At 46.1% G+C, this 27,908-nt stretch overlaps 1 protein-coding gene and 1 long non-coding RNA gene across 6 annotated transcripts; one reads left to right on the plus strand and one right to left on the minus strand.

The window, feature by feature from the left end:
- Positions 1 to 987: 987 nt before the first annotated feature.
- LOC120405075 (chitotriosidase-1-like) lies at positions 988 to 11,963 on the minus strand. Of its 5 annotated transcripts, none has more exons than XM_039538314.1 (12): positions 11,826 to 11,963; positions 10,853 to 11,037; positions 9,221 to 9,250; positions 8,120 to 8,321; positions 7,445 to 7,501; positions 5,962 to 6,127; positions 5,128 to 5,252; positions 4,866 to 4,989; positions 4,424 to 4,606; positions 4,107 to 4,223; positions 3,032 to 3,164; positions 988 to 1,632 (listed from the first exon to the last, which is right to left on the minus strand). In XM_039538314.1, the coding sequence occupies exons 2-12, from the start codon at positions 10,875 to 10,877 to the stop codon at positions 1,346 to 1,348; spliced, it is 1,449 nt and encodes a 482-aa protein (XP_039394248.1). In that variant the 5' UTR covers positions 10,878 to 11,037; positions 11,826 to 11,963; the 3' UTR covers positions 988 to 1,345. The 5 variants fall into 5 exon arrangements, with proteins under 5 accessions (XP_039394248.1, XP_039394251.1, XP_039394249.1 ...); XM_039538317.1 differs by having other exon boundaries at positions 10,853 to 11,029; positions 11,826 to 11,914; XM_039538315.1 differs by having other exon boundaries at positions 10,853 to 11,085; positions 11,739 to 11,870.
- On the plus strand, positions 11,959 to 13,076 carry LOC120405079. Its single transcript, XR_005598351.1, has 2 exons — positions 11,959 to 12,023; positions 12,510 to 13,076. It is a non-coding gene; the product is annotated as an uncharacterized LOC120405079 (long non-coding RNA).
- The last annotated feature ends 14,832 nt before the right edge of the window (positions 13,077 to 27,908 follow it).

Raw genomic sequence — 27,908 nt, forward strand, 5'->3', positions numbered from 1 at the left:
TACCCCCTGGATGAATCATCACTAGAGCGGTGAGGACCAAATGCATTTGGAGTCACTTACTCCAGCACTTGCTGACAGTTGCTGCCTGTATTTCTAATCATTCAGAAAGATCTCTGCCCCACTAATGTGACCACTTTCGCGCGTAGGTAAGGCCTAAATGTCATTTCATCTGGGTCAGTCCATATGGGCAATGATGGATGACCTGTGTTGGATTCTGCAGGCTGGTCTGTCGGTGCCTCTCTGTTCTCTTCAGTAAGTGAATTTGTGAAGGCTTTGTGATTAGCTACCAAGTTATGTGCCTCCAAAATATCAAAGACAAATAAAAACCAAAGCCCTTGCACTCCTTGGAGAGGAAGAAATCAGATGCTTTTGATGTATTAGGAGTCCCAGTCAGTCAGTCATTCCCGTAGCAGATGTAAGGCCACCTTTATTATCTGGCGTTGAAAATATTGTGACTCTATCCCTAAGTTTAATGGCTCTTCCCATCCCAGTCTGCACTTATGTCAGGATTTCTGCTTTTGAGAGGGTCATTGGCCCAGTGGTAACAGCAAAGTCCTGGCCAATGGAAGACCTAGGTTTGTAGGGGGGGGCTCTCTGTTTGGTATCAGAAAGATCACTTGACCTTCTTGTGCATGATTTGAAAACCATATAACGTGTCTGAGTCGAACCTTCCTGGGTAAGCATGCAAGATGAAGAAACAGCTTTGATACCTGTGGCAGACTGGACTAATAGCAGGTTGTGTTCTCCTACAGACACTCCAGTACATCTTGAATTTATCTTGCCGAGCTCTCCAAGAGGGATAATATGGAGCTGAGATAATGCATGATGCTTTACTATACTGTCTAGTGAACCACACATCAAACTCTAGGATATTGTATTGATGTAAGAAGGCCATAGATCTCCTGATTCCTTCCCTTCTCCCTACCCCATTTTTCAGTAGCTTATAGGGCCTGACACTTCTACCCAATATAAGAAAAGTACAACAACTTCCTTTAGAAATGAAAGCTTTATTTTCTTGGAGCAAACAAACATGAAATAAGGACAGAGGATGAAGCCAGACTCTAAAAGAGACCAATGCAAAATGAAAAATCCATCAGCCCTGCTTGTCAGTGCCAATACTTTGCTTTTGTTCACTCTCCTCCCTAACTCTGACCTGTATTACTGCGATGGTAGTTGCCCCTGAAAGTAACTCACCCAGGACAGAGAAGAAGGTTGCTGGGGACACTTGCAATATAGACCATCTCCTAAGCTTGGATTTGATGGCAGAGGAAACTAAACTATCTGAGCTGATATAAATCGATCTCTTATTTCATTCTCCATTAAGGTAATTTGAGGCTTTTTGCTTTTACGGCCAGTTGCAACATTTGCATAAGTAATCAAAAATCAATCCTTCCGGGCAGGACATTCGGAAGGTGCGCCTGTTGGCACATATGTAGAACATGGCGTGGGCCTCGGGGACAGGGTAGATCCCATTGGCCTTATGGAGGCAAAACCTGCTGGTCGTGGAGTTGGTAGTTGTGGCGGGGATGGACGGTAGTGTAGTGAAGCTGAGGGTAGAGGATGAAACAGTTGGTGGTGATGTAGTGGAGCTGGTGGTGGTGGTTTCTGGAACAGGCGTCGTCTGAACCAGCCCTGTGGAGGCATTAGCAGAAGGAACAATGTTATCTGCATCTACTAGTCAGAAAGAAAATGGAACAAAGGGAGACATTTTGTGGCCAATCCCTCAGATTTTAGACAGCTTGGTGGTGGTTTAAATGGTCATTAGGTGACATGGGGCCTTTTATTGTGAAATATGAACGAGTGATGATGTAAAGGTGCCAATAGCTAGATTGGTGGCTCTCTAGGGCAGAACAAACCAACAATAGGACAACCTTTTGATACACAGCAGTTGTAGTGGACTCGGCATAAAGTCCACAAGTATTCTAACTCTGAATCGAATGCTGTAGAAAGGTGATCTGGTAAACTACTGTTCGGTGCGATAAATATGGACTATATTATGCGACGCTATTTAGACACTTTTGGGTAGAGACACCTGTAAAACTAAAGGTGACTTAATGTTGAAGCGTAAATACATGGTGGCTGGATAGATTATTGATAGCACCCCAAACCTAGGACCTTGCTCTGAAGAGTTTGCCCATGACCTGGGCGAGGGAAACAAATGAAGGGAATGAAATAAATGAAGAAAAATGTTACAGCAATGCAATGTGGCTATTTACTTTAGAGATGCACAAATCATGGCAGTATTTCTGGTTGATCTTTTTCATAATGTATCTAAATAGGGTGGGGTTGAAAGTGGATTGGTTTATTGGGAGGATTGTATGAGCGATGAGTTTGTATGAGGGATACAAATGTGTGACAGTGGTGGTCTTGCAGAGCAAAGAGAACAGGGCACATGGGGACCAACATGGAAACAGGCCTGGGGGGAGAAACTAATAAATAATGCTATTACAAGAGGCGTGGCGTTACAGGAAATCAGCTTTGGGCTAATTAGAGACAAAGCTATGCTGCTGGGGAAAGGTCTCTGCTGTGTAATTTCCCAGCCTGCTTTTGGCAGGTTTGGTGGCTCAGCTCATGAGTGTTTTTTAGATGCAAACTCTTCCAATTCTCTATATTTCCCCAGTTATGTGGCTTTCCCCCAAGTATTCCCAATGGACTTGCATGGGTGAATTTTAGGAGGCATAACAACATGGCCTAATGCAAAGATTTCAGACAACTTTCATCAGGGTGTTTTGTGTCCCAGGCTCCCCTCTTTAGGCTGCAACAGTGACGCAGCTCCAGCCTTTGCGCTCTAAACCAAAAGCTGGCCATGGGTGTTTAAAAGAAAAATGGTGTATTACATAAATGTTTTTGCCATTAGGGCTTTCCCTGGAGACCCTGAGGGCGTTCAGAGGAGGCTGAGGCTGTGGTGCAAGTTTGCAATTCATTCTCTCTCCCCGCCCCCAAAAAATCTCTTGCCCAATAATGAAAAAATACATGTGTCAAGAAGATATTGCATTATCTGTAGGGGGCAGACCCTTAACTCATGCTTTACCGCATCTCAGTTCTTTCTTCAGAGTTTGCAGAAGAGGGTACGCCCCCTGGCCGCAGAACGAGTCGCTGAAATCATCCAGGTCGATGGCCCAGACCATGGCCCCTCCCAGACTTTTCTTCTTCAGATACTGAACCTAGGAGAGGAAAAATCTCTGAAACTGTGACATTGGGTGCTGGTGGGAGACAGAAGTTAAAACATCTCGCCTCTGTTAGAACTCCAGCAACTGTTACTTGTCTAAGGAGCCTCTTGCAAGTCCAAAACAACCTGCCATGAGGTTGAGAGGTGGACGGGAGAAGGGGCAAGTGCATGCTAAAAGCTTGCCTATGCTTGAACCAATGAATCTCCATGTAGGCAGGACTCCCGTTTGGGTTAAGGGTGCTCATGCCTGGCATGTTTACAGCCCTGTGCTGCTTCCTGCTTGGTCTGAAATCTCATATGACCTTAAGATTCTGTTGCCAGGGTGGAGTAGATTGCAAGTCATGAAACTTTCCTGCTCCAGAACATTGTCTGGATCCTCTCGCCTACATTTTACATGCAAGGAAAAGATTGTGTGGGCTCGTGGGGGGCCTATTTGCTGAATTCACCTGCTGATGGGCCAATGTTTCCATTCACAGCACACCGCATAAGTCATCTTCTAGTCTCATCTTTTGCTGTGATTTCAAGCGAATCATGTTCGCTTTCTGTAGGTGACCAGATGTCCCGATTTTATAGGGACAGTCCCGATTTTTGGGTCTTTTTCTTGTATAGGCTCCTATTACCCTCCACCCCCTGTCCTGATTTTTCACACTTGCTGTCTGGTCACCCTACCGTTCTGTGCCTTGATTTCCTCATCTGTAAAATGGGATAACACTAGGCTTCCCAGAAGATAGGCAGGACTGGAGGCTTAACAGGTTAACTTTGGTGAAGTGCATTGAGATTCTCAGATGCACAGTGCTAGGGACACACAAAGCATTGTCTGCCGATACGCACAATGACACAAAGTGGAGCCCATCTCTCTGGGCTACAGGAAGGTTCCGACAGCCCCCCTCCAGCCTTCCACAACATGTGACAAGAAGAATGCATAGGAACTGCTTACTTTGGTTTTAATGCTCTGCTGGTCGTCATACCCCACCCACTGGTTCTCCTTGAAGGAATACGGGACTTTCTGTTCCTCGATCCTTTTGGTGGTGGCACCTTTCTGGAAAGTACAGATCTGGAAAAAAACAGAAATGGAGAGATGGGAAGAGACCATTGAGATTGGCTGCCTCTCTGAATTAATTAATAATCTTACGAATATTAGCATGTTTGGCAATAGAAGGATCAAAGGGGCAGTTTCAAGGCACCATATTTAAATCATAGTAGACCCAGAAGCATTTAATGAGCTGCTTGCAGGAAAAGTGAATTCTTCCCTACCTCATAATAGGCCCAGAATCCTGCCTCTCGAGTGAAAGGGCCGAGTGATCCAGGCCCAAAGGCAGGGGCACCAACCCCTGTCTCGGAGGAAGAGAGGGTGAAAGACCGTCCATAGGTGGGGATTCCCATGACGATCTTCTCAGCTGGAGCACCATTGTTCCTCCAGTACGTCACAGCATAGTCCTGTACGAGGGGATCAGACATGAAGTCTCTCCATGTAACCGGGGTGCTGGAACAGTTTTTGGAGTTTGCAACCAAACTGTGATACAGCCACTGAATGTCTGTTGTCTGGGGCTTGTGATGCAAGTTCTGATACTTGCACCAGGGGTAAGGATGATACATGCAGGTTTGTTGGAAATGTGACTTTTCAACCATTTCCTGAGGCTGAGCTCTATTTATTTGTCAAAAAGAGGGGTAACCTACGAAGTTCTTTGACACTTACAGTGTTACTGTACACAGCAGATCCAGTGTCGGTCTTCCCTTTGTAGAGAGGACTGACGTGTCCTGTGATCTTTTCCCAGGAACCGTGGAAGTCGTACGTCATGAGGTTAATGAAGTCTAAGGCCCTACAAAGGGAGAATAAGGAACCAAGATGACATTGATTTCCCCTCTGCAAGAGAAGTGTTGCAAAGCATCCTGGGTAATAGAATTTGGTCCTGTAGCTTGATTGTCCTCTGTAAAACTGCGTGGCTGGATAGACTTACTTTGAGATGTTCTCGATTTCATAGGCTCCATCAATGTTTTCCTTCCCAGCTGCCACAGCAGCAGTCAGCAGCAGCCGCTCTTTCCCTGTCCTCTTGGCTTCCTCCTTGAATTCTTCAGCCATTTCCTGAGGGAAAATAATAGCCCCAAACAACCGTCAATTATCCTCTTTTTAATTGTGCCTTCCATCTTTTTTTTTTTCTTTCAAAAAAAGCAAATCTAAACTAAAGGAGAGACTGCACACATGTCTGACAAACACAGTTAGAGTAGGGTCCCGAGCATTCTAGTAGCTGTGGGTCATGCCAATTAGATCACATATTTGATCAATTTATTAATGTATTCAGGGCTGATGCTGTGAATGATTTGATTCTGGAAAGGCACAGGACTTGATGGTAGATTCCAGGAAGCAAATAATCAAAGTGGCTGATCAGCATCTTCCGACACTGGGAGCATTATGTGTCTGCTCATCTGGTGGGGATTCCTTGAGCCAGGCACCAGCAGGCTAGGAAGTCCAATCCCTGACCTTACCTGTATGCCCCTTGGGTACACTCTTCCCCCACTCTTTGGAGATCTCTGAGCTAGAGACGAGCCCAAACCTTGGATCCAAAAAACATGGTTCAGACGGTTGAAACAGTCTGGTGACTTGATTCCGTCACTTGTCTGACCCTTTCAGATGTAAGCTGTCTCTACCTTAGAGAGCACCCCAGCTTTGACTTCAACTTTGCAGACTGTGTAGTGTTTGCAGGTGAAATATGAGGACAAAGCACACGTCCTGCATCCTTATATCTCTGCCTTGGCAATGGAAGGAGGGGGCTTACTCCTCGGTCTTACTGTACCTGGACCAGAGCAGTGAAACGCTGTTTATCCTCAGGTGGGCTTCCCCTTGCACCTGGATATTCCCAGTCTAGGTCCAGACCATCAAATTCATACTTGCGCAGGAACTCAACCACAGAGAGGATGAATGTCCGCCGATTACCAGGCATGGACACCATGCTGGAGAACCTAGCATGGAAGTGACAAGTTAACCAGGGGTGGCTCTAGCTTCTTTGCCGCCCCAAGCACGGCAGGCAGGCTGCCTTTGGCGGTGCACCTGTGGGAGGTCCGCTGGTCCCGTCACTTTGGCGTACCTGCCGCTGAATTGCCGCCGAAGCCGCGGGACCATCAGACCTCCTGCAGGCAAGCCGCTGAAGGCAGCCTGACAGCCGCCCTCGCAGGGACTGGAAGGCCACCCCCCGCAGCTTGCAGCACCAGGCAAGTGCTTGGAGCGCTGGTGCCTGGAGCTGCCGCTGACGTTAACTACCCTGTCCGTGCTGCTAACCACCCGCTGCAGATTTGGGGGCTAGTTTAGAGTTTCTGTGTCCAGAAGGTAAACTCAGCAGCACAGAGGGCTACATACAGCTGGGAGGAAAGGCCACTGGTCCTCGCAGGGCCATATTCAGCCTCAGTTCACTTTAAATTCCAGCCCATGTCACATCCAGAGAAGGAAGGAGACTCTGTCTGCAAAACAGTATTCTGAATATTGTTTGCTTTGGAGACAGCTTTCAGGGAGAGCTTCAGGTTCAAAGCTTTACAAATGAATATAAAAAAAATCTAAGTTGCTAAGCACTGATGAGATGAATTGTTGTCAATACCAAAGACTTCACAGCTGCTAGTAACTCTATTGCTGTCAAAGAGCATGAGAGATTTGGAAACTTCCCCCAAAGTTACTACACAAATCTCAGTACCAAACACAGTATTTGCGTTTCTGCCTTCCAAGACCACCTCTTCATGACAAAAAGCCCAGAACGAAAATTCTGAGGCAACCTCAGCAGTGACGAATTTTAGTCAAAAAAGGGCATAATAACCTACAGGCGAGATCTTGTTCTTAAACCAGTGTCAAGATGGAGTGACTCCACTAACTCTAGGTTGTACTGAACATTGATGTGGGCATCACGAGGTGGTGTTCAGCTGATACTGATTGTCTTTGGAGACTGAGCTCTGAAATATAATACTAATGGGCTAGGCAGTAGTCTAGGAGTGAGGAAACCCAGATTCAGTTCCTTCTCTGTCACAGACTGGGTGCGCCTTGGGAAAGTCATGTAGTGTCTGTGTCTTGGTTCCCCATCTGCACAATGGGGAAAACGGCACTCAGATACTATCGTAATGGTGATCATACCATAGTCATATAAGTGCCTAATGTAGGTAGATAGAATGCACAGTCTCCTTCCTAAATGCTACTGTTTTGACTCTCCTGGATGTCACAGGATTTTGAGGGTTAGCATAATTCACTACCCCCGCCTCATGCTTTGCATGCAGAAAAAAGATATCCTCCCATCTTACTTTTCAGAGCCAAAATTCCAACCACCAACAGCCAAGAGGGTCTTCAGCCCAGGATTCCTGGGTGGGAGAAAAGGTGGCATTAAAAGCAGTTGAAAAAGCTCACTTTCATTGTATCCTTTGCACTTGGACTTGCAAGTGTTCTCCGATCTTAATAAACACAGCCATAATCTGGAGGTTTAATCCATACTTCTACAATGTAAACACCCTCAAACCTTCCTATAGATAACTGGGAGGAAGGAGAAGTTGGGACCTCCCTGAAGTTTAAGGAACTGTCCCCAGATTATGCTCAGATACTGAATGGTGGTTTTTCCCCCCTCTAGTTTAGCTCCTGCCCCAATGCTTGATGATACATTCTATTTTGCTATAACCCTACTGAAAACCTGTTTGTGTACATTGTCCCTCTCAGATGGAAGAAGTTGGGATTTTTAACACTTATGGTGATGTCAACATGAGTCTTCAAACGGTCACATCCACTCTTCTTCTCGTGGGAGATTAAATTCTAAACTCTTTGGGCCAGGGACTGACTTGGTCTTGTACGCTCCTGAGCACATGATAAAGAATGATTCCAAAGGAGTTTTCTCCCTTGGTGAAGCTAGAAACAGCCTTAGCTTAAATCCCAGGTCTGCCTCCTCCTTCAGGATAAACCCAGATAGGCCCCTCTCCCCTTTGACTCACTTGCTTTTGAGTCCATTGAAAGTCTTGTAATGCTGCTCATCGTTCCACTCCACAGTGGTGATCCGGTTGTCGTTCATGCCAGCAAAGGCATATATAAGATGAGTGCACAGGTTGGGGTCAATGTCCCCAGGAAGGAAGCGCCCCTGGGCTGGTCTGTACTGGGACCAGTTGGTAAAGTAACAGACCAGTTTGCAAGCAGAGCCTGTGGAAATAGGAGAGAGGTGTCAAGATGTGATGAGGACTGAGGCAAGGAATCAAAATGCGACGCACCCCTTCAGTTGGCTGATAGTCTGTGAGGCCCCATGCTTTCTCGAGTTCATTGTACAGTATTCAAGCTCTTGAGTCCACGTGGGCCATTACCGTGCTCCTTCTAGCATGGTTCCCCAAACCCAGAAGGACTTGGAATGCCCTTTAAGTTCCTTTCCTGTCTCTGGGGAATGGGACTGCTTGTGCTTTGGTACTGACGTGACGAAAGCTTTTGAGAAAAGGTGGGTTGCACACCTGGGTGTAGAAATGGCCATGCTAGGCCTCACTGCTGTTTCGCTTTGTACTTTGTCCCACAGCGGGGGCCTGTGGCCGCCCCACTGACGATTGTAGTACAGCAGTGATACAGGGCTTTGACCATCTAAAACATGCTCCAGAAGAGGGTCTGTTGCGCCCGATCTTTGAATGGAGACAGGACAAGAGTCGGCTAAGTAGGAACAACCTCCATTGCCTCGGTTCTCAAAGTGAATGTGTCCCACTTGTGCTCATATGGGACAGTATGGGAGGGCAGCTGTTTGCCACTGCTCTGCAAGTAGCATTGCAATCTGGACGCAGCAAAGTTACACACATGCAGGCTGGGGATGGGCTCACAAAGCTTTCATGTAGGTAACGGACTCGAGTTTATTAGTAGCATCTAAACCCTACTGAAGTTAATGAAACTTCAGGAGGCTTTGGATCAGGCTCACAGAGACCACTTCAAAAATTAAACCTCTGAACAAGGAAATGGCTCCTGAATCCCAGCTAAACACTGGGCCTGATTCGGTTACCCACAGGGATTTCTTTTCTATTACCCATGGCTCTTTTAAGAACTGGATGATCATGGAAAAGGTGACTTACTGCATTGGAGAAACAGCAAGACAGCTAAACCTACAGCAAAATAAAAACAGAAGAGAAGATTATTTAAAAATCCCTCCCCCAGGCCTAGAATATCGTAGAATCTCAGGGTTGGAAGGGACCTCAAGAGGTCATCTAGTCCAACCCCCTGCTCAAAGCAGGATCAACCCCAACTAAATCATCCTAGCCAGGGCTTTGTCAAGCCTGACCTTAAAAACCTCTAAGGAAGGAGATTCCACCACCTCCATAGGTAACCCATTCCAGTGCTTCACCACCCTCCTAGTGAAATAGTGTTTCCTAATATCCAACCTAAACCTCCCCCACTGCAACTTGAGACCATTGCTCCTTGTTCTGTCATCTGGTACCACTGAGAACAGTCTAGATCCAGCCTCGTGTTCATTAGCAGTAACTGTTACAAGGTTAAAATGTGCAGAAATTCTCCTACTAGAAAGAAGTGTAAAGTCCATTGCATAACTAATGACCACACATATTCTCATGGACCCATTATTACTGAGACTACTGTGGCTATCTAACGTATGCCACTGCCCCTCTGTTCTGCTTCCTTGTTCTCCACCTGGGGAAGGGGTTCTGTCTTGCCTTACTTGTTATCATGGGACCTTGGCTCCTGACTGGGGTACTTAAGTGCTACTGCAATACAAATAAAGTCAAAGCCGGAGAGAACCACATGCTGCAAAGTCAGTTCCAAAGACACAGTTGCTCTCAGTCTCCAGTCTCTGCATGTGGCAGCAAAGACTGTTGCATGTTATAGTTGAGCAGAACTTAGGTTCTGCTCAAGAATCTTACCCAGGAGAACTACCTTGAAAAGTAAATTAACTAATGTGCAGGGAGAGGTGGATTAAGAGCACAGAACTGAGAGCCAGGAACAACTGAGTTCTAATACTAGCTCTAACCATCTGCCTCTACAGCCTTCAGAAACAGGGCCGGCTCCAGACCCCAGCACGCCAAGCGCGTGCTTGGGGCGGCATGCTGCGGGGGGCGCTCTGCCTGTTGCCGGGAGGGCGGCAGGCAGCTCCGGTGGACCTCCCGCAGGCATGCCTGCGGAGGGTCTGCTGGTCCTGCGGCTCTGGTGGACCTCCCGCAGGCGTGCCAGTGGAGGGTCCGCTGGTCCCACAGCTCCGGTGGACCTCCTGCAGGCATGCCTCCGCAGGCACGTCTGCGGGAGGTCCACCAGAGCTGCGGGACCGGCGACCGCCAGAGCGCCCCTCCCGCCCGCCGCCGCGGCGTGCCGCCGTGCTTGAGGTGGCGAAATTCCTAGAGCCGCCTCTGTTCAGAAAGTCCCTTAAAGTTTTCCTAGCTGCAAGATGGAGGATCATACTATGTTGCCTTAGTGGGGTGATATTGTTCCTCTTTTCCACCAGCACCACTGAAGTTAAGCATCCCAGTATTGGTTAACCCAAGAAATGTTGGGTTTCAGTTTAGACAGTTGCAACTTTTCTCTAAGCCACTTTTTATTAGTGGGTGTTTTGCAAGATGCAATTGGCCTAATCCAATGTCTTCCATTATCCATGTCATGGGTGAAGAATACATTATACAGTCTCACATCCAAATCCCATAAAACTCAACAGTCCTGTCCAGTAACATCCCACATAAATTCATCTCCAGTTGCAAACTTACCAACCCAAACAAACGCCCGGCCCATGGTGGCTGCAGATGGTCTGGGCTGGGTTCTGTAGACCTGGGTTGTGCCTCTGGCTGCAGATTGATGCTCAGCATTGGCTTGGGCTCAGTATTTCTCTTTATACCTGATCACACCCATGCAGGACAGCTGTGTTGAACTGAGAGGCGTGCATGCTGCCAGTCTGTGCAGTTAAAGAATTTTGCCACGTGCAGGAATTTTGCTCAATTTCCTAAATTTTCAAGGGCAGGTTTTGCAATTGCACTGGTGATCACAGAATCACAAGATTTTGAGGATCTAAAGTCATTTCTTGAGGCACATGTTCTGTTTGACTAATTATACTTTTAATTCACTGATCCTTGGCAGGAGCCCTGTTTTAGTTAAGAGCAGCCTGTAAAGAACTGCAGAATATGGTGCATAACAAAAAGAAGTTGGTTAGCCCTATAACACCCAGAAATGATGCTACATAATCTTGCGTGCTACCTACTGGCATGTTATCTAGTAATTATTTGCATAACTACAGACATCTCTCTAGTACAGAGCACTCCTGTAACACTAGTAGATGATGTGGCTTTTAACAAATTCCTACAGTACATTCTCTGAGGGAACTCACCCTTGTGTCAGATAAAGACAAAATGATCAGTGCCCCTCAGCTCCCTGCAATTAAGTCAAGTGCTCCCAAAATACTGGAAACCATGTAAAGACTTGGCTAAGAACCAGGACCTATTGATCCCATAGCTCTTTTCATAAAGGGGGATAGGAGTCTGCCACAGTGTCCCAAGCTGAAATTTGTAGCACTGTGGGCCCGTGCTGCCGTTCACCCCAGAGGTAGCTGCATTTCAGTGGTGGGCTGTGCACCCTTAGTTCTAGCACGTATGCTCCCACCTGTAAAATGACACCATGAGGTCATCTATTTATTGTGCCTCTATCACTCCCAGATCAATCTTGCTCAGTTTACACGTGAAAAGATACTTTTACTGACTGCTGGGGTCACAAACTCACTCTTGAATCTAGAAATCCGGCCGCGTTCCTGCTGTTTGACATCACAGGGAATAAGGATTCTGCAGGCGGAACTTAGCTGACCATTCTGTTGAATGATGTACAAGACAGAATAAAATCTGGATCACCCGCTGCAACGGTTCTGCGGGAGGAGAGAGCAAACAGCTGTCAGTAAGGCCAGCAGATGTGACTTTTAAGACCCACAAGGAGCAGCTATGGATTAAGGCAGTGGCCTTTTCAGTCACTTTGCTGTTATTACACTAGTGACTCTGCTAAAGGCAGGTCTGTAACCAGGTTGTGAAAGAAAATAAAGCCCTAAAACAAGTCTGGAACGTGGAAATCTGTTTAGGACAAAAGATAATTACCATATCTTTGCTCAAAGGCGAGAAAGCAGTTGACTTATAAAGGCTGGAGACCTTTATAATGCATCAAATAAACCTTTATGCACCATATAGCACCAGGAATGTATATGAACCTAGGAAAAAACCCAGTCAATGGAGAACAGTGATTTGGATTGTCTTGGATATAACTAAGCAATGAGTGTCTTGCAGCCTGCCAGGGGAAAAGAGAACTTAATTTTTGATGAAAGCAAAGTATCAGATTTATCTATGGCCTCCTTTATTGTAGAATCTGAGCATCTGTGATTTTTCTTCCTAGATATTGGTCCGTAGCAAACCAGAGCACCAGGGACCAGTGCCATGTGATCAGCCTGCCTGGACTCAAGGGCAGAAGCCTCTGTAGGCTCTGGACTGTAGCTTCAGTATAAGTCCATATCCACAAGATGTTCGCTTTTCCTTGGATTTTGAATGTGCAGGAAAACTTCCATAAATTCAGAACTCACTGAGAACCCACAAGTCTGTGACTTTGACATTCATAACTCAAAAATCATCATAGATGAGCCATAAAACATATCTCCTGACCACACATGGTCATTAAGTATTCCATTGCTCTTTCCACCAGACTGAGTACTAACCCCAGTGTCTTCACCTAACTCCAGTTCTGGTGCCTTCCATTTTGCCTTCCTAAACTTCCTCTGCAGGTTCAGCTGGAAACAGTATCTTTACACACTTTCTGTTGTGTAGTGTTGCTGTTTGCTGTTAAACGGCTGTTGTCAACTGGAAGTGGCTAATTTTCAGTGAAAGGTGAAGCAATCTGATCCTGTTTGTATAATTTGTATATCAACTTGTGTCTAAAGCACTTCTGGATTAAAAAATAGATTTAGCAGCAGTGGTAGCATTAATGGAGAAGGGAATTCAAATACTACCTGGAGAAAACAAACCGCTGTTGTAGGAAAAATCTGTACTAAAGCTTGTCTGTGAAGGGGAACCTAGTTTCACCAAAAATCCCTTGAAATTGGTTTTTGCAGGGTTCAAAATTGACCAGTTTGTCACTACTTGGAATTTTTTGTGATTTATTCATTTATTTATTTTTTTACAAAACGAGAAGACTGGAAAATAAAACTTCAGCCATTTTTGAAAGAAAAAGAAGGGAGAAGGGCAGAAAGGAAAAGGGTAAAAACAAGAAAAGGAAGGGAAAAAGATTCAGATTTTGTCAAAACTGTTCAAGTTTGAAAGCAAAGTTCTTAAATATTTCATTGGATAAAAAAGACCATTTTGTTGACCCAATTTTTTAATGCCAAGTTCTAATATGTATAAATACCAGAGGATTTGCACTTGATTATAGATTTTTCTTTAATATTTATAGCATTGACTTGATCATAGCAGATTAGAAAATACATCTGCTATCTTCAGTGTTGAATTATATAATTACAAAATAAAATAAGATTTAATGATAGGACCCTGTGCGTGAAATGAATGCAAACAAATAACACAACGTTGGATTCTTCAGAAGATTTTAGTTTCATATGTGCAAAATGCCTTGAAGCGGAGGCGCACTGTGTTGTGGATGACTTATCACTGTTTGCAGTCTCTTGCTATTTGCAATACAGTACCATACTCTTAGTTAATGCAAGGTGTCTATGAACCAGTGTTCCAACAGAGGAAAAGGCTATTGCCTAACGTAATCTGTGTGATAAAATAAACGAAACAAGGGACCACTCTAAAAAAAAAAAAAAAAATAGTTGCAGTTCACAGCCTCTGCTATCCAGTCTTCTACCTCGGGGACTGTGTATGAATTACTACAACAGGATATTTAAATTGGAATAAGTGACAGCTCTGTCCAACACTATATGTTGTAGCCATGTTGGTCCTAGGATATTAGAGAGACAAGGTGGGTGAGGTAATATCTTTTTCTCCCCAATGGAAGTTGGTCCAATAAAAGATATTATCTCACCTTAGCTCAGTCAGATACAATCATCCAGATTGCCAGTTGGAAATATGTATGAGAAGCACTCTGTTATTTTCCCCTATAGCAATGGTGCCATCTATTGGGTGTTTAGGTAAATCACAGTGAATAAAATAATCCACAATTTAAACATTGGCCAGCCATGTGTACTTATCCAGGAGAGCGCAGCTCAGATATTGGGGCTGTTTTCCATGGTGTTTTCTGCTTGATGCCCAGGCTTCCTGATGGACAAAGTGAGGCACAAACAAGTGATATTTTTTTAAGGTCCCACTGAATGAGAAAGTGCCTCAATCTGGATTAGGAATTTTTGGAGGTTCTGTGCTGTAGCCATTTTAGGATAGATGAGTTGGTCTATAAAGCAGTGCTTGCTGCTAGCAGATCCTGTAGAACAGCCTCCTCTGGTAGTTACATTTCATCTGTCTTTCTGTCTGGAAATTCCCTGAACAGGCTTTCTTCAGAGGAGGTGGCGTTTCAGTGATACCAGGGTAAAGATGGCCTGTGTGTGTGTGTGTGTGTGTGTGTTGGGGGGAGTGGTACTTGAGCTTGTGCACTTCTTGTATAAAGAAGTCCTGAAAGGATTCTCTCCTCCTCCCTACCCCTTCCCTCATTCCGCTGCCACTAGGGTGACCAGATGTCCCGATTTTATAGGGACAGACCTGCTTTTTGGGTCTTTTTCTTTAATAGGCTCCTATTATCCCTACCCTCTGTCCCAGTTTTTCACATTTGCTGTCTGGTCACCCTAGCCGCCACCCCCATCCCCCTGGCTTAATTCAGGCCTGTCCAGGAGGGCAGGACCCAAGGGATAACTGGAAAGCTAATGTAATTGGTCACGAGAGTGAAAGTTGAGCAATCGAGAGGAGAAGGATTATTAGTCACTGTCGCTTTGTTCGTGTAATTCACTGTTGAGTGTTACAGGTACTCCTCTGTGCCAATGAGCAGATGATGAGAGGTGTTGCTAGCCCATCGTTACAAAGCCTTGGCTCTTTAGCTTAAGATCATGCTTTTACCTCTGGAGGTCCCTGGTTCAATCCCTCAGGTTGACCAAAAGGGTGGCTGTCCATTAGCACCTCCTTAATGTCAACAATGAACATTTTGGATAAAAGGCTTCTCTGTTAAAACCTCAACACTCTTCAACTAAGCGGGTGAGCGCCCCATAAGCCTCCTTTGCGGTGCCCAACAAATCCTCCAGCAATAAGAAGAAAGGTCCCCAGAGGACATTCCTGATACTTCCAAACAGCTACAACTTACAGCCATGATTGCACTGAATGTGCAACTTCTAGCTGATCACAGCCATCTCCTTAAAACCCTTTGCTAAATCAGAATAAAATCCAAAGTGAGAAACTCTCCAGACCAATGCTTTGCCAGGACTTTTGCAGCATACAGTCAATACTTAGTTTCTTTTGGATGACTCAGAAAAGTGTATGTGAGAGTCTGAGTTTTCAGTGTAAAATTACAATAAAAAAGGGCTTAAGGGCCAGTGGCATTCAGATCATTTTGTTATTCATAGCTACTCCTGTGGAGTTACTTTCACTCCAGTCTGCTTGCTCTAGTGACTCATTAAACTCCCTGAGTTAAGTCTTGCTGATGAGTGACCTTGGTGCTCCTGACATCGGAGTTTGCGCACTGGGGTGACACATCTGAGTAGCGCAAGGGGATGAGCATCAGAAACGTTGATCCTACTTCGAGACCACATTGGCGATTTATTTTTTGTGTCCCTCTGTAGCTGGGCACCATGGTCCTCCCCTCTGCTTTGCCCATATCTGGCCTGAGCTGCGCTCTCCTGGGAAACGACTCTGATGCAATCCTTCCTGGTACAGATAAATAGTGATCCTGTTTCCCACAAAGCTTTTTCTGATCCCTGCATTAATTACCCGTATTGAATTTCAGAAGAGTGGGCTAGTTAAGACAAGCCTGTCCCGGGCATTCATGCAAACGCATTGCATTAATTTCATTTGCTAATGTCATGACTTAAAGCGAGTAACTACATAGGCCTCCTTTAGGTTTTAACTTGGTAAATATCAAAAATTGCACTAGCAGTGGTTAAGTTGCTAGCAAAGTATCAGAGAGGGCCCCGGACTTGGCTCTCATCACAACGAACCTGATGTCTGCTTCTACTCAGCCACCAACTCAGCATAGTGCTTTCACTAATTAGCTTTTATATTTATATTGCCTCTTTCATGCATGGATCTCAAAGCTTTTCAAGTAGACCAATGACTTAAGTCTTGCAACGTTGGAGTGGGTAAATATCTGCCATTTTCCTTTTAAAGATGAGGAAGCTACTGCAAAATAGCAACTTCCCCCAGGGCCGCATTGTGAGTTGGTAGCAAAACCAGGGATAGAATCCGAACGCTGATGGATATGTTAGAGACGCACTGAGCATACTCATGGAGAACTACGTGAGCCTTCTTCCAAGGTTTGTGTGGCCAGCTTGTCAAAGCCTCTCAGCCTCAGTTCTGAACATTAGCTGCTGAGCGCCTCTAAAAAGCTAGTCCCAGTAGTGTGTGCTGGTCCCTTGAAAATCAGGCCCTAGATGCAATTTTTTGGTACTTGGTTCAGTTTGACTGGGGCTATAACAACTTGATGTGTAAACACAGCTGGGGAGAATGATTTTCTCCGAGTCACATGACCCGTCAGGCATTCTTCAGTCTGCATGTGCCACAGAGATGATGGCATCTGGTATAATGTTACTCATTGTGTGAGTAAGGAGAGAGCTGAAATACCCAGGGATCTGGCATTGGCTCAGCTGCCCAGCAGCGAACTTGAGAGCAGTTAAGGGGCAGTGGTATTCAGTCTCTTGCTCTCCTTTCATGATGCAAATCATTTAGGGCTGGGGAAATGATTCAAATGGTTGGGGCTTCTGGTGCGGCGGTGGCAACTCCATTTCTACAGGCCAGCCAAGAAGAACCAGCGGACCGGGCACCTGTTGTAGGTGTGATAGGAAGAAGGCCGGCCCCAAATGTGCTGAAAAAATAACTGCATGTTGGGGGGGGAAAAATATCCCTGGATCAAGGGGAGAGTGCCTGCAAATTTTACAGCCTGGTGAGTCCCCGTCCACGCACGACAAGGAGAAAAGAATGTAGTGGCACTGCCGACCCATGAGACTACTACAGTGGGAGCCCAAACCAGGCTGATCCAAAACCAGCCAGGCACAACAGCAGCCCATGCACAGAGCTCCACACCAGCTGCGAGAAGACCTGGTCCATCCAGAAGCACACAGTGCTCCAGGGGCAGAGGATAGAGGTGGAGGACTCAGTTCTGTTTTAGATCAATGGAGGGGAACCCAAAGCTTAAACACATCTGGGTTTGCTCACTCGGAAGATAACCACGCTGAGTCTCTTCAGCGCACTTTGCCTATATAAGGCAGTCAGGAGGGAGTGCTAATTCTTTTTTATTAATGTCATATGACACCTGTTGATTTGTTTAAAGGACTCTCTATTTTTAAGCCCAGCTTCCTCAACAGTAGCCCTTCGTGATGTGGGCTGGGGCTGTTCTGCTTCATGTCCATCTACCCTGGATGCTCGGTCCCTCTTTTCTGTAGATCAGAGTCGAATTAAATAGCTGCTAACTTCTTAAGACGCCAGCCAGTCCTGCCTTCAAAGCACACACTCCCATAGACATCACCTGTAATTCACCACTCACTACTGCCCATGACTTACAAAATTCTGTGGCCAGATCAGCTGCCTCCAATGGAGCTACATCTACATACACCAGCCATGGATCTGGCCCTGTGTGCATTTTGTCACACCATTGGGAAAAGAATTTTATTGAAGAATCAAAGAAGCATCATAATCCCATCTCCATGTATACCCGCCCTCTGAGGCATCATTCACCTCTCCCATTCCCTGCTGGCACCAAACAGCTATCATTAGGCTATGAAAACCTATCTCCAGCTTCCTCTGAGGTCGTGGAAGGCTTTGACTCAAATTGTGACCAACCCATTCCTCAAATAAGCCTTCGCTCTGCACCGCAGGCATCGTAAGGACATTCCACAGCAATCAGGATTGAGGTAATGTGCCCTTTTGCTCTTTGTGACCATGGTGACCTCAGTTTCATGGTCTTCAGTGAAGTGGATGCCATCTGCATCTAAGAATGTATTCTAGTGCCAGGGTCCTCCATCTGTCTCTGTATTTCTAATGGACCTATCACGTAGTATCTAGGTGCCATGTACAGACTTGTACACATTTACATATAGGTGCATGCACGAAAATGCAGATGTTGCACAACTGTGCTTAAATACACATGCACACAGATGCACCTGCGTGCCCAACAACACAAATGTGTACACAAACAAGTGTGTGTACACAATCAAACAAAATGTGTGCATGCCCAACGGGAAAACCAAAAGCGTATGCACATACACTGCAGAACATGCATGTGTTGCCTTAAGCAAAGGGAACGCCTGATGAAGAAGGCTTTGTGTTTCCAGTTGCTCAGCAGCAAACTTCTAGATTTCTCTCCTCCTGCTCTTGGATAATGTGAGCAGTCATCAGTGGGACCTGCTCCCAAGATCTCTGGACTGGGAGCTCTTAGGCAGTGTGTTTAAAGATCCCTAGTCTGTTCACTGGAGGCACCGAGGGGGGGCTCGGATATTATTAGCTTGCCATTGTGTTACACTTGGATCCATTTCTCTCAGACCCAAATGAGACAGTCCTTGGGTTAGCTGTAGCCCCAACTCTAAGTAAGTTACACTAAGGCTTAAACAAAGAGGACTCTTCTAGGGTTCCTGGCTACTGACCCACTCTTTCTCCACCAGATACTGTAGAGGTAGCTCTGGCCCCACCACTATCCCACCTCATCTAATTACTTATTTAAGCCCATTTTCTGCCTGGCACTTTTGCTTAGCTGACATCTGCCACTTTCCAATTAGTCCTTGTTCACAAGCTCAGTAACCTAAACCATCTGCCTAGGTAACAGAGATAACAACTGTCTCCTATTAAACATTTACAGGACTTAACAGGAAGAGTGGATCGAAGCAACAGGTGCTGAGGTGCACCCGCCTGGCAGGTTAGAAGAGCTGAGAGACTTCCATGTGCTACTCCATGGCCAAATTAGAATTGAACGTGAACAACCCTTTTCTGCCACTATTCCCCCGACCCGATAATCCTCAACCTGCAATCTGTGGGGCATCGGACTGCAAGCAAAAGGGCAGTGGTTTCTGTTTCCTACACTTTTAAGTGCAGGAAACAGAATTGTTACTTTTGGGTCCCAGTGTGCTGAATTTCAAACAATTGAACAACACTTGGATCATAGAAACTTGGAAAAGGAAGCCCCTTTTACTAAAATAACTAATATTAAAAGACAAACAATGTTTGATGCCAACTAGCCTGAAAAGCATTAAATATAAAAAATAAACATTCAACTTGAATCCTTTCCTTCAATTTTCTTGACGCTAGAGAAACGTGCACTCAATTCTAGCAAAATTTACATTAGCTTCCACTCTCTATTTCACCACAAATATTAGTGAGTTTTGTTTCATAGGTCCCTTTTGAAAACACTAGCTAAGGTGATTTTCTTGCAGTGCCTCTTTGTCTTACGTTGCTAATTGTTAGTTGGAATGGAAACAATGACTTGAAATGCTGAGGAAAATAGTCTTCTGATGGAGTACTTATCTGTAGAAGGAAAAGAGTTTAATGGGGTGTAGGAAAATTTTAATCAACCAGTATGTGATGTGGAATGTACACAAAATTAAAACTGAGCTCCATACAGTAAGCTACAAATGAAATGGCCTTTACTAAACAATAAGCCAGTGCTGCCAAGGATCCTAAAAACAAACATTTATGGCTGTAATGAACAGTTCCATCATTGGATGATGCATGATGATCCATCCTTGACTGTTACTGGCACATCAGGATAATACAATGATAGTCAGTGATCTCGAAAGTGATCTCTATCCATTTCGCCGCCCCAAGCACGGCGGCACGCCGTGGGGGGCCCTCTGCCGGTAGCCGGTCCCGCGGCTCCGGTGGACCTACCGCAGACGTGCCTGCGGATGCTCCACCGAAGCCGTGGGACCAGCGGACCCTTCGCAGGCACGTCTGCGGGAGGTCCACCGGAGCCGCCAGCCGCCCTCCCGGTGACCGGCAGAGCTCCCCCTGCGGCGTGCCGCCCCAAGCACGTGCTTGGCGTGCTGGGGCCTGGAGCCGCCCCTGGGGAGGGCAATCATGTATTTTGGCACATGCTTAGTGGCTTTACAGTACCTTTTCCCCTTGTCTTTGACCAACTTTCTTGGTTTAGTCTCCTCTTGTTGGACAATGTCCTCATCTGAAGATTCCTGTCCCTGTTTAGAAAACAAAAAATGTCAAAAAATTATTCAATCTTATCGACTTTTGAAAATAAAGTCCTAGGTCAATTACAATGTGTGGGACCAAGTCTTCTTCCAAACTTCCATGTACTTGGACAGCTGCCCAGGAGAAGGGAAAAGGTTGCAAGATCTGGGAGACAATACACCTTTGTTTTTAATGAGGAAGGATACCCCCAGCTCAGTGTTGACTTCTGTAATCTGAAAAGCAACTTTGAAGGAGGGGTTCCTTTGTTTGTTTGTTTTTGTCTCTTGTAAAGTTAATTTACAAGGTTCTTCAGCCAATACACTTAGATTGGAGATGTTTTGGGGGCTTTCTCCCTTCTCTATCACCAGTTTTATATGGGTTTTTTTGTTTTGGTTTTTGGTGTCTCTTCCCTTTTTGACTGGGCAGCTCTCAAAGTGTCATTCTTAATGTGGAAAGGCTTTTTCGAAGACTTCTGGACGAGATAGGACAAAGCCAGAGTCTGACCATCTTCAAGAAACGCAGCAAAAATTTTTGCCGCAGACCACCTTCTTCGAAAAAGCCTTTCCACCATTAGAATGACACTCTCAACACTGACCCACCCCGTCTACCCAATCAGGGCCGGCTTTATGACCCGCAGGGCCCGAATGGAATACTCAATGGCGGTCTGGGGTTCGGCAGCACTTCGGTGGCGGTGTGTCGGCTCTGGGTTCTCCACGGCACCAAAGGACCCCCCTGCAGCTGAAGACCCCTAGAGCAGACCCCCTGCCGCTGAAATGCCACTGAAGACCCCCGGAGTGGGGCCCCCTTAGGCGCGGGCATGGGCCCTCTTCAGCGCGGGGCCTGATTCCACGGAATCGGATGAATCGTCTTAAAGCCGGCCCTGTACAATAAACAGAAGCCAAAATGAATAAAATGTAAAACACAACCCCACGCAAAGTTTATTTTTTAACCCCCAAAAGGGAGAAGAATCAGACACTCCATGAAGTCCACTAGGGATTCTGCTATCAGTTTTACATGGAAAGTGCCCAGATATTGTGGCGATGGCTGATGGGTGGCAGTATAAAATCCTAACATAGATTACCAACTGCCTGAGCCATCCAGTCACGGCCCTCCTCCCCCATTAAGAGGGTGACTGGAGTCAGTGTTGGTGACAGTCGATTCTCCATTGGTCATATAAGGAAAAACCCAAAGTCTTGTGTGTCTTCTCCTCAATCCTAGGCCCTTTTTATCCCGTAATCTCTCTGCAGAGGCTGGATCTGCAGTATATTAAGAGGGCAGGAGGAGGGAGTTGGCGTTGGGTGCTGTTCAGGGCAAAGAGGGGTCAGTAACTCTAATCTGAGATCTGTCTTAAAATTCTAGATTTGTTCTTGTTCTTATGACCTGAACAGGGAGCTGGATAATGGCGGAGATTAGCAAAGTTACTGTTTGGGTCGTCTGCGTAGGAAACACAATGGCTCCCCTGGCACGGGGAAGGAGAAGCGGCAGGGGCTAGATAAACAGCACACAGTAGGCATAATAAAACTGCAGCTCGGCAGTTCTAGCCGACGGGAAGTAGGCTTGTGCTTTCAGAATGCCTCCCACCCTGGCCACAAGGGGGAGTGGAGAACTATGGCTCATGCGCTCACTTCAATCCCCACATTTGTGCTCCATCCTCCCACTGTCTGTATCTGAAAGTTTCCTGTAACAGAGGAGGCTGCTGAGAATGAAAATCCCCGGATGGAACAGCATCTAGACTCATACAGTTGAAGGCCAGAAGGGTCCACCCCATCCTCTGGTCTGACCTCTTGTATACTACAGGCCACCACTACCACCCAGCACCTGCACGCTAAACCCAACCACTGAAATTATACTGAAATATTATTACAGCCCACAGGAGATGATTATCTGCAACCTCTCTGAGGGTATCTGAAATCTGAAGCCTGGAATCGGATCCATGTTTTGCGAATGGCTCCTGTCTTCAAAAGGGGCTGAACTGAAATCCCAGACCTGGATTCTGAGGCATTTGAAATCCTAGATCTGGATCCAAATGTCTGTGGTTTGAGCCCCTTCCATCAACAACCTTGCCTGCTGACAATCCACACATATATGGAGCTGTCTGGATCAAGACTGGAAGAGAGAAGAGACCCTTGTACCCGAACTGTTGGTCCCAAGCAGGGATATATACAACCTGAGATGTTCTGCACCAAAACCAAAGGCCTATATCCCAGAGTTAAAGGAGTATCTCCATTAGCTGATAGCAGTAGGAAGGCTCTTATCGCTCTGTAGACCAGCCAAGAGAGGGAGACATTGCATGCTTACTTAGAAAACGTTAAATTTTCAAACAAGGGTAGGCCGACGGTAAGCCTGATTGTAAGGATGCATTTTACTCTAGAGTTAAGTTGAGGGATCTACCCTTGAGTTACTTTAGCCTATCATGATGGAGAGCAGCTGTAAAGCCCTGCATTTTTACTGGTGCTCCAATACCTCCTGGTGCTTATCACTCATGGTGCTAAGACTTCTGGGGATACATCCCATGGCTGACAGCATCATAGCAATCTCCGCTGGTCTATGAATGCTTTCATGGTGTATTTAATTGTGGGAGAATTTCTGTCCCTCAGGAGACCCTTGTGGTATGAACCTGGCAATTCATTAAAGTAAACCAGATTCAACTTGGCAGATTCCAGATTTCTGTTGGTGGCCTACATTATGCTTCTCCAATCAGGGACCCGAAACAATACCATGTGACCTACAATGCGTGTACTCAGAACTAAGCACAGCTTAGATTTCAAATGCTTGTGAACTGTTTGTCTACCAGAATTACTCATAGAAATTATTCAGCAAATAACTTCAAATACCACAGACATTCATGAAATCCTATTAAATTCAAGGTTTACGGCCAATTTGGAAACAGTAAAATAGGTGAAATTCATTAAAGAAACTACTGATTATTTTCCCTGCCAAGAGATATGCTCCAGGGGGCAAAGAGCTGGGTTAATAAAGAGAAACATTAACAAGTTTGGAGTTTGCAATGTTGTCATAGCTGTTTTAGTCCCACAATTCTAGGCAGAGAAGGTGGGTGAGGTAATCGCTTTTATTAGACCAACTTCTGTTGGTGAAAGACAGACAGGGCTTTGGAGCTTACACAGAGCTCTTCGAAAGATGAGCCTGGGAGCTTAAATTCATAACTTTGCTAGACACTAAGGCTACATCTACCCTAGCTCTTTTGCTGGTAAAACTTTTGTTAGTCATGAGTGTGGAAAAAAAAAAAAACCCACACACCCTCGACCAATAAAAGTGCCGGTGTGGACAGTGCTACATTGGTGGGAGATGCTGTCAGAGCTACCACTGTGCCGCTGTAAGGTCTGTAGTGTAGACATATAAAAATCATGGACTTAATAAAGACACTGGATTTATGACTCATTACAAAAAGCTGTAACCTGCTAGAACCCTTTGTCTACTGTCTGCAGGGGTGTTAACTGCCCACTTCACCTTGTATAGTTCTTGCAATGTGTTAACTCCTGCTAACCAATCTGTTCCAATTTGTCACACTTTGAGTACCTTTCCCAGACCTGAAGAAGAGTTCTAGGCAAGCGCAAAAGCTCATCTCTTCCAGTAGAAGTTGCTCCAATATATTATATTACCTCATGTACCTTGTCTGGCTAAGTTCCTAGTTAACAATTGCTTGCTGGATGGCTTGTTTACCAGGTTCATGGAAGTTGGAAAGCAGGAACTGGGTGATGGGGACTACCTTAAGGCTGCTCCTGTTTTTCAGAACAGTTTGAAAAGCTACCCTGGCACTGTCAGATCTGGATTGGGCACAACAGAAGAGAATCTGTCAGGAATTCACTGAGCCAGGGTTGAGTGTCTTGCTCACCTCTCTTCAGGGTTTCAGCCCTTTAGTGCCATGGTGCAGTGGGTGAAATGGACCAGATTCACCTCCCTCCTTCACCCTGTCCACAGAGAAGATAATTAACATCTCTGCAGAGACCCCAACAGGGATTTTTATCCTCTGCCCATTTGTAGCATGAGGACATGCTCTCTCCTGACTCCTGCAGATTGACCTCTCCCTCTCCCTCCCCCGCCCCCACACTGTAGTGCACTGCAGGGAGTTGGGGGGAGCATGTTTATAGCAGTGTTGCCAACTTTTGATTTCATGGGGAGCCTTACAATTGTTAGTGCTTATATTAAAGTCCCAGCTGCTGGAATCATGAAATTGCAAGACAAATGAAAGCTTTCACTTCTACAAGGAAATGTGTAGCCCTCATCACGGTTGCAGAGAAAGGCTTTAAAATATGAAGCTAATGTGACCTAAAGGCTCAAAACCCACAGAGCAAATAAAAAGAAACCAGTGTGTTTTTTTCTCATGATTTTCAAGCCAATCAGGGCCTTTTTTGGAGCAGGGGGACTCATGATTTTTGAATGGTTGGGGTTAGCAGTGTGTGTGTGATGTGTGTGCTGGAGCTGGGGGACTCATGATTTTTGAATGCTTGGGGTTAGCTGTGTGTGTGTGTGTGTGTGTTGGAGCAGGGAGACTCATGATTTTTGAATTCTTGAGGTTAGCAGTGTGTGTGTGTGTTGGAGCGGGGAGACTCATGATTTTTGAATGCTTGGAGTTAGCAATACGTGTGTGTGTGTGTGTGTGTGTGTTACTGCAAGACGGAACTTATTTTGGCTTCCCTTGGTGGAATTTCTGTCCCTTCAGCTCTGGCCCTCCCCCAGCGCCAGCTCTGGATTTGGAGGGGTTAACAGCTTTGTGTGAGTCTGTTTGTCTCCTACGTCACATGTTTATAAGCAGCTTTCACCAGCCTCCTCGTGGGGAGCCGATCCTGCTGACGTGTGCAAGTCCGGCCACGTCAGACGCCACACAGGCAGGAAGGGAAATGCATTCCTTTTTTGGGCTCAGAGCGAAGCAAAATGCCTTGGCTGGGATGGAGGGGAGGGGCGAGATTCAGAGAAAACAGCTGGTCTCTGTCAGTAATCTAGTACTAATCTCTTAAACAATACTCCCCATAAACACATCCTAGGACTGGCAAATCTCTCTCCTGAGCTCAGCACAATTTTCTCCTTCTGTTATTGCTGAGAACTGCTTCGGGCAGAACGTTCTTCCTTGGGGTATTTTTAGTAGACTTCTGATTTCTCTCCAGTTTTGCTCACTGGTCTAGCTTCTCCAAGGTGGCTACAACAGCACGATACTTTTTGAAATAGAGCGACACCAGCTGTGCTTAGGGCATGAATCTTCCGATACCCTGAAGCAAGATCCTTTTGGAGCCCAAGAATTTGTCTTGTAACTAGAGAAAGGGCTAGAACCTAAGCCCCAGATCTGAACACCACATAACTCCAGCTAGGGTCTTGGCTTTAAAACAGGCCAGACAAAATAACCCTGGATCAGAGCACCCCTAAACTGCCATATGGGTCTGAACTTGTCTAGTTAAGCCAGTTCAGATCCTGGCCTCTGTCAGTAAGATGGGCTGGACCCAAACCTCAGAACCAACGTCCCCCTTAGTTTCAGGAAAATTCAGATCTGGACCCAAAATTCATGGTAAATGCCAGTCTCTGATTTTCTTTCTTTCTTTCTTAAAAGGTCTCTCAGGGTATCTCTACCCTGCAATGTAAGATGAAGGTCAGTAGAACTTGAGTGAGCAGATTGTTGCTTTGTTAACCTACAGCTTGAGCATCTACACTCATTTGTAACCCCAGATTAGCAACTGTTGAACAGTAGGGCCCAAGCTGGGACTCCAGCATCTACACTGCATTATCTGGGCCCATGATCGACCACTCATAGCCCAGACTTCCTAGCACCCTCCCAAAATTTGGCCGCTCTAGCCCTTTGCTCCTGGTGCAGTGTGGGAAAATGTGACTGTCCACCAAACTTGACTGTCCAGAGGACAAAGAAAGTTGGCCCGTGGGATTGTGCAATATTTTTGGAGGACTCCCAGAGCATGAGTTCAATGGGGCTGTGTCTACACTGCAAAGCAATAGGGCTTGAACCCTGGGTCCCGGCTTGACTCAGGCTCAGACCCTCCACCCCTGTGGGATCCTGAGTCCGAGCCTTGGGTTAGCACAATTTGTGGGTCTGATCCTAAATTCAGACCCTGGCCTTGCATTGCAGTGTAGACATACCCTCATTCACTACCTTCCCTATAGGTCTGACTGTGCTGTGAGCAGTGTTAAGTTCCTCCTTTAATGTGGCTCTGCAGTGAGCTAGCCTGTCTTTCACCCACCTACATACATTTTTTAACTGCTTTGAAGGTGAGAGAGCCATGTTAAAATCCTGCTGGGGGAGAGGGTAGTTCATCTTGTGAATAGTTCTCTGCCCCTCCACGCAGCACATTAAGCCAAGCCACTTTAGTACTACCATGGGCAAACGCAATGCTTACATACTGGCACAGGGGAAAGTACCTTTATTTCCCCCTTTCCATAAATATGATCCTGAGGCCACTGAGAAATTTGGCCTGACTTGATTTTAAGGAGTGTTTTGCCATAAAGGAGGGTCACGCCCAGGTCTCTAATCTCATAAGTACAGACTGATTAGAAACCACCACCCCAGCTAGGTTACATGGCCAGGCCCATGAAGGCTGCGCTAGAAGTGTTTTTCCATTGGTCGAGCCTCGATCAGAAGGTATGACCCTGTGTCCTATGCATTTATTTATAGGATTAATCATAGTGTCGTTAGGCAGCCCTGTGTAATTATAGAGCAATCATGTAGGGTAGGTACTAAGAAGTATAATTGTGGGTGATTTTTAGCATGCTCCACGGACTGCTAAGGTCCAAGGTGTCTGATAAGTCACTTACCGCCAAAATGTTGTTCTATGATGCACGGCTTAGGTGCTATTTAAAATGAGGAGTTTGCCTTAATGCTAGGAGCTGCCACAAGGGAGAACCAGAATCCATTCCACTTTAGGGCCTCTCAGCCTGTGGGCCGGCAAGGACTGAGCATGAGGAAAGAGGAGCATCTCCCGTTGAGAGACAAGCTCGTGTCCTGAAATCACCCAGAGGAAATCTTCCATGCACACATCCAGGCAAAATGGAAAACACCTGTCACAGGAACGCTGCACCACCACTCCAAGTCAAGCTTCCACCTCTTTGGGCTGACAAACAGCTGCCTTGGCCACTGCCAGGAGGAGGCTGACATGGAGGTCTTGGATGGGGAAAAGTGCAGCCAGAGCCTCAGCTAGAAGTTCTGGAGGAGATGGAAGAGGGGCTGCAGGCAGGTGTGTACCTGCGTCTCCCTCTCACCACAGGTGGGGCAAGCCCTGGCGGTGTCTGTGAACAGTTCCAGCCTTGAATCTGGGCTCATGGCTCCGCAGTGCCAATGCCCAGATTCTCTCCTCTTGCTCTCTGGCAGCTTCCTCCTGTGCCAAACGTATCACACAGGAGAGAACGTGGCCCACTGGTGTCTTTAGATCCTGCAGGAAGAGGGGAGTAGGCCTGCAGGCTCCAACACAATAATTATATTACCAGGGACTTTAGCTACCTTTCCGTTGCTGGGGTGCTCAGATGGGCACAA

Source organism: Mauremys reevesii, linkage group 4 (genome assembly GCF_016161935.1).
Source record: "Mauremys reevesii isolate NIE-2019 linkage group 4, ASM1616193v1, whole genome shotgun sequence".
Lineage (NCBI taxonomy): Eukaryota > Metazoa > Chordata > Testudines > Geoemydidae > Mauremys > Mauremys reevesii.

Coding starts and splice junctions, on each gene's coding strand:
- LOC120405075 (XM_039538314.1), bottom strand. CDS start 10,877: ATGGGCCGGGCGTTTGTTTGGGTTG. Junction 4,990..5,127: donor GAAATCGAGAACATCTCAAA/GTAAGTCTATCC, acceptor CTCCCTTTGTAG/GGCCTTAGACTTCATTAACC. Junction 4,224..4,423: donor GATTCTGGGCCTATTATGAG/GTAGGGAAGAAT, acceptor GTTTTTTTCCAG/ATCTGTACTTTCCAGAAAGG.